Source organism: Cuculus canorus, chromosome 1 (genome assembly GCF_017976375.1).
Source record: "Cuculus canorus isolate bCucCan1 chromosome 1, bCucCan1.pri, whole genome shotgun sequence".
Classification (NCBI taxonomy): Eukaryota; Metazoa; Chordata; class Aves; order Cuculiformes; family Cuculidae; genus Cuculus; species Cuculus canorus.
Genome location: NC_071401.1, coordinates 50,199,310 through 50,211,860, shown reverse-complemented (window position 1 = coordinate 50,211,860; position 12,551 = coordinate 50,199,310). Strand labels below are relative to the sequence as shown.

At 36.8% G+C, this 12,551-nt stretch overlaps 1 protein-coding gene across 1 annotated transcript in view; it reads right to left on the bottom strand.

The window, feature by feature from the left end:
* TMTC4 (transmembrane O-mannosyltransferase targeting cadherins 4) overlaps positions 1-12,551 on the bottom strand; it is a 57,478-nt gene that overhangs the window by 37,550 nt on the left and 7,377 nt on the right. Inside the window, exons 3-5 of the mRNA XM_054088246.1 lie at positions 12,395-12,510; positions 10,449-10,665; positions 6,660-6,747 (exon numbers count right to left, since the gene is read on the bottom strand). Of these exons, the coding sequence (XP_053944221.1) occupies positions 6,660-6,747; positions 10,449-10,665; positions 12,395-12,510 (421 nt within the window). The remainder of the gene's footprint in view (positions 1-6,659; positions 6,748-10,448; positions 10,666-12,394; positions 12,511-12,551) is intronic.

The window sequence follows — 12,551 nt, the reverse complement described above, 5'->3', positions numbered from 1 at the left end:
CAGTCATATAGAATCGTAATATTATGAAAACTCATCAGTGATTAAACTTAAAAGAGAGAGAATTTTAATTAAGAAACAGTTTATCTTGTGCTTGTTCCTGGGTCAATACACACAACACCCCCACCCTAACTGCAGAAATCTCAGTAAACTAGGCTGGAAAAATAAATACAGAAGACTGGCATTCAGCAATGACTTCAATCTTTTTTTTTTTTTTTAACAGTGATTTGAAAATGTAAAGCAGTACATAAGTGCTAATTATTATTATGAGATGCACACATGCCAACAGAAGTAATCAGTCTAACAAAGCACATTCCCCTAATACAGCACTGCTTCCCACCAGAAAAATCTTCTGTGAGAAAATGAAACCAATCTTTCGTTGGCACCTGTGCCTGGTTGGAACTGGTACACCATATTGTGAGTGGGCATTGTGCCATTCTAACAGATGGACAGAATTGAAAGCTTGCCAAAGAAACAGAGTACCCCATGTGGCTTTTTTTTTTTTTTTTTTAAAGCTAGGAAAACACAGTGCTTCTATACAAAACTAGAAAGCACTGGTCCTCTTTAGGAGTACGTTAAGTCTGCAAGCTGAAAGGATTCAATGAAATACCTGTATAAATCATAAACAAGCCATGAGGGCTCCTCCATTTAGACTGCTAGACTTAAGTATAAGCATTTCTAGAGTAAGTATGCATATATAAAGTGTTATACAGCTTGGAATTGACTGATCTTAAATTTATGAGCAGCACATTGATCATAAACCTCAACTCTGTCTTCCTAAATGCTAATTCTATTCCTTTTGAGAGATCTTAGTTTCCAGTGTCCTAAATCCACAAGGCAATGAAAACAAATTCCTTAGTGAAGGATATGAAGAAAATACTACATTTAGCGTACCAAGCTTAGTCTTACTTTAAAGTCAAACTAATGGTATCCCAAACAATTATTAGTAACTCAGACATTTAGGCATTCAGCATCTCCTTCTTCAAAGCTAAAAAAGTAACTTAGGGCTCAGCCAGGTAACAGCTTGGAGAAGTTTAAGAAGTCACCGTCTTCAGGTGAAACCCAGTAATTGATTCTAGGAAAGTACCTACTCCTTCAGAAGTCGAAGGAGTTCAACGTAAGTTACGTTGAGTTCCTGCAGTAGGTTTTAATTTTTAATTTTTAATTGGAATAGACCACAAATGCTCATATATTCCATTGATGTGCCTTGCCTGCAGGGATAGTATCTTCCAGCTAAACTACTACAAATACTCATCTAACCAAGCTCTTAGATTTTCCTGCTTGCAAATCGCTAAGCAAAGGAGGAAGAATTACCTGGTCTTAAAAGATAACATAAGAATCCACTGTTAGAATTAACTTAAGCCTGAGATCTTCTTGTGCATCTACAAATGTACATACTACTACAGCTCTGAAACACTGTTTCACTTAATAAAGAAATTACAATAACAAATGCCATTTGTAAACATTTGTGAAGTCTACAGAAAAAGGTTACTGTTTCTCCTCTGCCAAATTAGAAGAATAAAATAGTTAGGTTTTCCACATGCAACTATTCGCTCCCAATGTCAGTAGGGCACACAGTTGAAAAATCTGGGCACTTACATTTAGAGTAAATACGTCTCAAACAATTGCAAAAGAGCCAACAAATTCCCCATATCTTAACATTGATCTCTTTCTGAATCTCTGATCTCTTCCTCTGAAGACTTAACATTTCCAACCTATAGGAAAACCTCCATAATAAAAAGCTCCAATATTAACAAAACTCATCACTACAGTCTACTTTACATTTTATTAAATTAGCAATGAACTAGTAAATGATTAACAGTCTACTACACAGAACAGAACAGAAACACACAACCAGAACAAAGTCATTTTTAGAAGTTATAGTGTGGCAAACAGTTGATCCCCTGTTTAATATCAAGACAAATATTATTCACATAAAGCAAACAATGAACTCATCATCTTACTTCACTCAGAGATCTCCAATGAAGATAGCAAATAAATGCAACTGGATCATGGTAGAAGTTGAAGACAAAGGGAGGCAAAATGAATACTACAGTAAATTTAAAATGCCTTAGGAATTTCCAGAGAAGCTGCCATTAAGATTCCACAAAGATAACCCACAGTTTCCTTCAGAACATACCTAAACAGTTGTCAGCTCTTGCTGTCTCCAAAGCCTATGCAGTGGATTTGTCACCACAGTTGTGTTTTTAAACAGCAGGACAGAATGAGAACAACAGATTAGTTCCTTGCAATTATAAATGTTATCCTATCAAAGATGGTAACATCAAAAACTGTATATTGGGAAAAAGTAACAGAACTGTAGAACTTCAGTAAGACATAATTAGAGCCCACACTGTGTTTTAAAATGTTTATACTAAAAAAAAAAAAAAAAAAAGAAATAACACTATAGATTCTGGCTAAAAGAAACTCTACCCCAAAAATCCAAGAAAACCACAAACAAACCGACAGGCAAACAAGCTGCAGTGTATCTTGAGCTTTACAGAAAACATTATTTTTGTTTGGAAGTTTCCCAGTCTGACATTGATATTTTTCTGCTCCCCTAATTGTTTTCAGCATTATATATATTTTCTCCACATTACCCCCAAATGCTTTGCTTTTTATGAGAAAATAAAAAACAAAAATCTTCATTAATTTGCTTAGACACCAGGTGAAAACAAGCATTGACCAGTCTCCCTTCTATGACTTTTCTCTCCTTCAGGGAAGACCAAGAATGACCGTTCAAAACCTATGTGTATGTTAATTAAACACAAACAGATTTCTGGAATCCAGCTGTAAACAAATCTCACATTGCCTTACTGCAAGAATAGCCAGGTTCCCTATGAAGCACTTAAGCAACCTGTCTGGCAATAGCACTGGGATGCTGCTGGTGACAGAACAGTATACCTTACCGAGGACACAATCATACCAGTAGCATCAACTCAGGCTTTGCAATGTCCATTTTACTCTGATGATCACTCAAAGTTTATCAGTAAAAGCAAACTGGCATCAAACACAATTTGACAACTGCAATTAAAATACAATATAAATGCAGTCAAGAAATCTTGAAGGGCTTAGAGTTGCACCCTCTTTTAAATAGTCCAAGAGAATCATGTTAACATGTATCTATTAATAACAATTTAAAAATTCCAGTGTTGATAGTTCTTCTCCCACTGCTTGTAAAAAGCTGGTGACCAAATTACATGTGACAGCGAAATTCAGAAAAAAGAACACATGCAGTTAACATAGGGTTTAGGGTCACACTTGCTTTTAATATACAAAAATCTAGGAGGACAAAAGGAAATAGGATGTTAAAACAAACTGGTAGATCCTGCTTTTCTGCAGGATCATCATAAAGCAGCACTCAATGGAATGCACAGAGGGGTTTTTGGCTGTTTCCTTCCACTCTGTCTTACTAACAAAGACTATTCCACAAAGATAAATTACTGTCTTGGTCTGCCCTAGTAACTGATGCAATGCCAACTCAACTTGGACTAGAACTAACCAAGTGCATTGATGGTATCACAGACTTCCTGCATCTTGTGGATTTGCCAGTAGAAGAGAAACATTCTGAGAGAAGAAAGGGTATTTTTTTCTTTGCTGCTTAGGAGCCAATTGTTTAAGTATGTTCTTTAAACTAAATGCGCATATTTAAAAAATGATCATTCTTTACCTGTATTCAGAGTGAGATCAGCTTACATTTGGGAATAAGCTTCTGCTGTCTTTAAGTCCCTTGATCTATGTAGAATAAAACTCTGCTCAACTCAGCTAAAAAGGCTTGTATTTCTTATTTATGCTATTACTTGTGAATGGCTAGAGGAACTGTTCAAAAAAGAAGGAAATTCATACCATCAAAATGGAGGTATCCAAGAGTAAAAAGTCATATTTAATACAACATAACCACTAAAAAATACTCTATTACAGCCACTTCCCCATGTATGGTTACCCTTTCCTAAAGTCCTTCAGCAAACAGAATCACAGAACAGCCAAGATTGGAAGGCACCTCCAAAAATCACCTGGTCCAACCTTGTGTGGGAAAGGCAGCCTAGAAGAGATCGCATCTTGAAAACCTTCAGTGGCGGGGACTCTGCCATGTCTCTGCAGAGGTTGTTCCAGTGATTGATTGTTCTTACTGTAAAATACTTCTTTCTTATATCAGGGTGAAATCTCTCCCAGTGCAACTTGAACCCATTGGCCCTTGTCTTCTCCATGTGGCTCCTCTTGAAGAGAGCACCTCCATTCTCTTTGTAGCTGCCCTTTTCAATACCAACACTACCTTTTCCTGTACAGACACTAATATTCAAACAGTTGCCTAATGGGTTGGACCAACCTATCCTCTCAAAAGAAAAAAATTATAGCAAGGACAGAAAGTAAAACTGATTGTGGTAGTTGATGCAGTACAGCTACAGAATGCATGGGTACAGTGATTGGTCCCTTCCAACTGAAACAGTCTATTCCAGTCTACCTCACTCACTTTTCTGTTTACAAACGATTGATTCTCACAGCAAGGCACATCCAGGACAAACAACGAATCTCACGCAGGCATTTCAAAATCAGTTTTCAGACTTGAACCATTCTGACCTGAAACCTTGACTCTGAAATGTCTGGGCTTTGGCACATTGCTCATCATCCCACAGCAAGTCATGTAAGGGTCAGAGGAAAGAAAAACTCTGAAGCTTGGGCTCCTTCCTTCAGACTCTATACAAGACCTGCTAAAGAACTTAGTGTTCTCCACAGTACTGTAAATAACTTTTCATTCTCTTGTTTAGGACATGCCAACTAGGACCTGCAAGAACTTTAAATTTTCATGAAGCCACAAAAAAATCAGGAAGCTGTTGGGAGAGACTCAAATGTGTAACTTCGATAAAAATTCTTGAGTACAAAGAAAGTCTAAATTGCTTTAAGAAGTTGCTGAGGGAAAAGCAGGCAGTGAGGGTGACAGTAAATATTGAAAACTGATCTGAAAGACAAAAGGCACAACTATGCTGGTAGGCTGTAGTCTTCCTTAGCAAATCCGCCTAAGAGACAGCTCTGACACTATTATGATGTAATGCCCAATTAAAAAAAAAACAGTAAGTGTGCTTCGTAGTCTGCCTTCACAACATTTTCCTCCTTCTGTATCAATGGCAAGAATTTCAGTATAAGAATACTACTAAAATGACATTAACTTCCAAAAGTTATCAAACTGGCCTTCACAGGCTGTACAAGCCTCAGAATATCCCTAACTAGAGTACATATCACATTCTCGATCATTCCTGAGATGCCCTCCATAAGAATATAAAGTTTCCTATGGTCATCCTAAGAATTTGGCTCTTGAGTTCTTCAAGCAGAATATCACCCTTGCCATACCGGTCTACTTGTACCAACAAACTGCAGAGCACACAGCCAATATTTTAATTTGTCTAATTTACTCTGGCAATAACAGAAGAAACATCAAAGCACAATCATGCCCAGTAAAATAGGTGAGAAAAGAATAAATGAGCAACCAAGATCCGAAAGCAAATTGTCATCAAGAAATTATTAGCTCAGTTGAGAGAAATGAAACGTACTTAAAGGTGAGGAAAAATTTATCAGAAGTGAAGAGGAATCACCATAAGTACAATTTCAAGTGGCAAAGGTTAAGTTCAATTTATGATATCGACTCTAGAAACATGCAAAATAGTTCTAGACAATCTAAACTCAATTAGTGGGAGATATTAACAGCATCTTACAGCTCACTGTGGACCAACTTGCCTACCTCAGCCTACACTAAGCTTTGTGATGCCATCCATGACTGTGTTGTTAAGCTAGATCACTCAAAGCCAGCTCAGGTACCTCTGTAAAACGCTGTCAACTCTGGTTAAACATTACAGGCCACATCTATCGAACTGATACAAGCTCCTCAGAACACAGGTCTTCCTGAGTTCACAAAATGATTGCTGTATTTCCTGTGGTGGGACACATTCAGATATCAGATTGCATGACCTGTATATCTTTTCACAATCATGAATTCATGTATTCTTGTGTATTTATTTAACTGGGTCCCAAGATAATTTCTCCACAACTGTATTTGAAATGCTGACTTGCATTCAGATCAAATAATACAACAGATCTAACAGCTCACTTGAAAAAACATCTACAAAGGAGTTACTCTTGTTAAATACAGCTGCCTTTCAAAACTCTACAAGTAATCCTATATTCAGCATATATATGCCAGCATTTGCATATTGCAGGAATTCAGAGGGCTTACTCATATGAATAATGCTTCACAATTCATTAAAAATAGAAGTAAGGTTCCTAAAGTTTGCTCCCATTTAAGTGATCCCAACATAATGGCATAAAGTGTACTAAAATATTTAAGAATATACCTTTATAGATTTTATTTCTTCTAAAATGCTTGCTGAAATATTTCTTTATGCTTATAAACAGTAAAACATAACAAAGAAACCTATTACAAAATAGACTTCTTAAAATAAATTCTTAGTGTTTAAGGGGAATTAGGAGCAGCAACTCTTTCAGCTCTTCTAACAACAAACACCTGCTAAAGCAGATTTTATTTTAATATTTTATGAGCAAATAAATAATAAATTCATACCACATCAAGCTGACATATTATTTCTTACTATATTGTATGAATGTAGAAAATATACATGCTATAAAATTAAAAGGGCAAACAGAATGCTTACTTTCTCTAAATGCTTTACAGTAGCCAAGGAATGACAACAAAAAGAAGAGGGCACACAGCAGGTCTGCTCTACCAACAATCCCGGCAACCTTTAAAAATAAAGAGAAAAAGAAAAAATTTCAGATTACCAGATTTTATTCTTAGAAAACCTGAGATAAAGGTACACTAGCATACACAAAGTGAAACACAGAAAATAATATCACTGTATCACTTTTTTTTTTTTTTAAGCCGGGCTTACTGTGTCAGTGACAGCCAGCTTTCCAAACTCCATCCCAGTTTTGATCCGGTACTGCTTAGTAGCAACTATGTAAATAATTTGTCTTTAATTTATGAAAAATGGCTATTTTAAGAAATGAAAAAGGATCTTGCAGAAGAAAATGTAGATTCTGTCCCATTCTATATGGGTTTTGGATCAGGCTGCATGATCAAATCAAGACAATCCACTTTCAGAAGACACACCAGCCTTCAAATTGCAGTCTGAACACTCAGAATGGACAAATGGTCTCCAGCCTGAAGAATCAGAAAAAAATATCCACCTTCCAGCAGTTTTTTGTTATATTCTTTGATTGCATTAGAGCTACCTCAAACTGTATCTTATAACAGAAGCTGTGTTAATGCAAAAGAAAACAAAAAGCGCATTCTGTGACTTCTGTAATCCTGATCTGTACCAACCTATTTAAACCAAAAGCATTCTCAGAGCCATGAACAAGCTTTGGTTCAAGCCCTTAAACTGTACTTTCAATAACTTGCTGAGACACAGCATGACATATTCTTGGATCTTCATTCCTCAATTACACAAGTGTCAGGATACACCGCAAATATTTTTGTGGAAATCATGACACGGGGAGGTGGCAGGGGACTGTTTAGGCCCTGATATTGGGACCTTGCTAGAGTATATACCCGGAGCAAGGATCGCTGAAACACTCTTTTGTTTTCAGCCTAGCTTTTCACCCTGGAGTGCTTGGTTCCATATTTCCAGGAGATGTACACAGAGGCCTTACTGAGGTAGAGCAGAACTGCTACAGGGGTTTTTATCCACTTTTTGAGGTGATGGTTCAGTGACAAAAGCAGAAATTTTGGTTCTTATGTAGTACACCAGTTGCCCCATTTTGTGAGTGGAACAGAAAGAGGAAAGTAGAAAGACAATCTGTATCTTCATTTTGTTTAAAGGTATCTGCCAATCCTCTCCCAGGAAAAGGGCATTTTTTTTAATACTCTGACATGATGGAACAACTATTTCTGAATAACAATAGAGAGAAGTGTAGAGGCACAAGAACAGGACTGAATCCACTGAAGACACTCTTTCCTGCTTTGCCTTCAGTTTCACTTGAGCATTGTAAAAGGAGAAACTGTTGAGTCCTAAATTTAGTTCAGAAAAACTTGATATATCCAAAGCCGTGTACCTAACTTCCCTGCTTCTTTTCCTGTCTTATAGGGGAATTACAAGAACTAACTCAATAGCTGTGGCATTCTTTGAAAGGTGAAAATAATGAAGTGTCAATTCTGTTTAAGGAGCTGCTCTCAGCTAATGAGATAAAAGTAAAGGTGAACTGAGACAACTGTGAAAATAAATGCCAACTTGTTACAACAAAGAGATTAAGGGGCTAATAACACATATATGGCCTCAGATGACTCCAACAGTACAGTTATCTTGAATGCAGGATCAGGCCCATAGTCTCTGGTAACAAGGTAAACAAACCCCCCCCAGTTTTAAATTAGGATCGGGTATATTCTTACGTTCATGTTTCATTTAGTGTTTCCTCATTCAAGTGTTAAAAGAAATAAGCACGTTTCAGAAGAGAAAACTACACTACAAGAGTGTTTATATGCATGTACAAACATGATAATGACAGATGTTGTTCTCAAACAGGTACTGAAAGCATTAAACTTTTCAACATCTGTTTTACATGACAGTGCTGTACAGACCAAAATCCAGAGCAGCAAACAGGTAGATTCTTCACAATTTTATGTCAAAATATGTCATATCATTTCAAAACCAGGATGTCACGATACTTAAAAATCACAGCTTTAAAATAATGACAAACACTTTTTGAGGAGATGCTGCCTGACACACACTCATGCTAGAACCATAGCAATATCACTGCAGCAAGATATACTATTCACTGTATAAATGATTAGAGGCCCCTGTACACTCCTGGATCTTACAAGAGGCACGGTATGTAAGAATGCTACCTTTTTCCTCTTCTTCCAATGTTTGCCCAAAGCATACACAAGTCTTCAAACCTTGCATATGCAAGTAGACTGCATCACTTGTAATTCATCTGACACGAACAAGGTCTTTTTCACATTTGTCTGCTCATTTAAGTATGAAGAATAAATTACGGGTATTGACAAAGGAGTCTGCCTACAACAAAGACAAGACTCAAGTAAAATTTCTCTTGGCATGTCACAACGTCAAAAGCACTGAAGACTTGCTTTACTTCATTGACACCTAGAACTACTCTTGGAAAACAAATACCATGGGCCCTTTTGACACTAACAGGATGTGCTTTCAGTAAGAAGCTATTCCGCAGGCAAGCAAACACCAGAGAATGATTGGCAGGATGTTTTAGCCACACTGCCAAATAAGGCGCCAAATTGCTAATACATAATTTTGCACCATCTCTGGTCCCCAGTCAGTTGAGAGGCACAGCTTTCCACAACCTCTTCCACATCAATCATGTGCAAAGCAAATGAAAAAAAAGCCAAAACCATGGCATATTGTGAATAAATGAAAAATTAATAATGCACGCATAGAATATGATGCACTGAGGATTCAGTGTCCATTACTAGCACAAAGTTTAAAGTTAGTATCTTTTCAGTATCTCAGTCCTTCCAACTACTAAAAAAGTTATTCCTGCACTGCAATTATTTTATATATAATTTATTCATTTTTATAAAATCAACCAATCAGGGACCACATCAAGCAAGCTCAATGGCATATTTTCATAGCTATGAAAGCAAAAGAGTTTTTTAAGAAAACCATCTCCTCTTCACTAGAATTTTCACACAGGACTTTGATCTTTAGTCAGGTATTTTAATTGGTTGGTATGCATGTGACATGGTTCTATTCTGCATCTTTACAGCTACAACTTACAGCCACTGCTATGCTTTTGTTTGTACTATAAAGAGCCCATTGCTATCAAATTGGTGTTCCCCATGTACACAATTACAGACTATGATAAAAAAAGTCCTTTCATCTTCTTATTAAAAATATAAACTCATGGAGTTCAATCTCTCATGACATGGAATGATTTCCAGTCCTTTAAACATTTTCATGGCTCTTCTAAGCACACCCCATTTTCTTGCAGCACGGATTCAAAACTAGACTCAGTATTCTAACACAATCGCATACAGAGTTCACATAACGCCCCTACTCCAATTTTCTATCTCCTTGTTTTTTTAATCAAAGCCAATGCAAACAAAAAGTGGTTATGCATTTGGATTCAGTTTATCTTCCATTCTCCTTGGCTGCTCATGAACTAATGTTTCTAGTAATGAATTCTTAATCTAGTAATAAGGGAAACTGTAGTTTATAGCTATCCTTCTACAGTTAGTGTACTTAAATGACTGAATTTATCATCCTTAATAAGGTCAAGCCCTGTGGAATTACAAGCTTTTGGACATACTAACCATTATATTTGATGGTTCTCATGAGAAATGTGCCAAGAGAAGTGTTAAGAATATATAAAAGCAATGTGCAGATTATAAGGCTGTGTCAGAACTTGTTAGTCAAGATGGTGAAAACTTCTACGATACAAATTATTTGAGCTAATTATTCAGTACTTACACATTCGGTGTGCACTGGATGTACAGCAAACAGCAAGGCAGCTAGAAGAGATGTCTTTGGAGCCAGGTTTAGCCTTCTTCCTTTATTACTGAACTGCAGTCCGCCCAATAAAATTGAGAACACATCAACCATCAACACTGAGATAGTACAATGCAGTATTATATTGATGACATGGAAACCAACTGGGTAGAAGCCTCCAGCAAAAAGGTAATTAATTCTATATAGAAACAAAAACATTAAGGCTAAGAATTACATCAACTGTTTGAGATATACAGCCAGAAAACCTAAACAACCTCACAGCAAGATCATTTTAGACACACAGAAACCACTGAAAAAATACCAGCAAATCCCAGTATGTATGGTATTACCACTTAGCCACCACAGAAGCCTAGAAACAATGTCCTAATCTTTACTCAAAGGTATTCATATGGGATACCATATTCAGCATAATATCTATCCTCTCCAAAGACATATTAATGCTATTAAGTTAATCGTACCTATGGCTACTCAGAACTGTCTTTTCCTCAGCAATATAACTTTGATGTTGCAATAGAGGAGTGCCCTACAGATAAACAACCCAGCTTAGTGGGGGGATACCCTTGGGCTTAAGAGAAACTATGTCCCAAACCAACCTGATGAAATAATTTTAATTAAATACCCACCATGAGGAAACTAATATGCACTGAGACTATGATTTCAACTGACATTGGTAGGTCAGCCTGCATCTGGCTTAAGTGAAATCTATTAAAAAAGCGTAACCTATTATACATGTGATATGTGTAAAAGTTGGAGCTTGGAGAAATTAGGAAAATACATTCCTTACTTATGAAAATAGCATTTTATGGACCACCTCCACATACTCATCTATATTTTCAGATATAATAATGACTGTATTCTGGTATATTCTTTCAACTAACCAGGATGTTACTACAAATGCAATATACCACAGAGAAAATAAAGGAAAGCATGTGCAGTGTAATGCACTGAAAGCTTTAATAGGTTTAAGACTCTGACATATTCTATTCAGTTGCATATTTTCCTTGACAAAAACGTGAAGAAGTCCCAATAGACAATGAAACCCACAGTACTAAGTACTTAAAACTTTAACACCACACTCAAGTTTTTGCTTGAATATGAAGAGTGGGAACACTTCTTCCACAATCACTTAGTCCCTGGCTTAGACTGGATACAACTGCAAAACTGATCCCCATCCACAACACCAAATTGCACGGGGACAATAAAGTGGCTTAAGACTGAGTCCTCAAACATTCTCTGCATTATTGTGTGCAATTTCTAGACTGTCTACTGCTTGCTCATATTTTTGTGCAAAAAACCACGAGATAAGCATCTACAGAAATAATTATCATCAACCTTTAGTTATTTGAGAATACTACTAAGTTATATATGCAGGCAGACCTCTCTCTCACTCGGATTTTCACAGAAACACTCAAAGTTAGAATATCAGGGGGGAAGAGGTGGCAAGACTACTCCATGACCTTCTGGCAAAAGGCCATAGTAGATTGATGCTATTTATAAAAAATCACTTGACAGGTCACTAGGAAAGCAGAGAACAGAAACTTCAATAGCAGTATAAGTGGCAGCACAGCTAAGTGAAGGGAACAGACACCTAGTTCTCTGACGATACGACCTAGATACTGAACCATACTGCCCCTTGTGCAAAGGTATAGAAAAGCATAAAATGCAGTCTCTGAAAGGTACATTGAAATACAGAACGTCAAAATAATGTGCACTTCAGGAAAGAAACAATTTGAAAATTAAAACTTAATTTTATATTAAGGTAGTGAATAGGAAAACCATATTCAAGAAAGGTAGCCAACTACCATCCAGATACTTTGTCTCTCTCCTTTTCTGCTGCCTCTAACTATAATCAATAGAGCCCATGTGTGTTAAAAAACTCAGACCTCAAGTAAAAAGGCAAGTCTCACCTGAAAGTTAGGACAGTTAGCGGTCGATACGACTTATGACTGGTATTGCTGCTGAGTTTGCTACCCCAAAAGTCATGATGCCACAGATCACCAAGTGGGGTTTCTGCCCTGAGGTCCTAAAAGAAAACATCATAAATTATCACATTCTTAACATTTC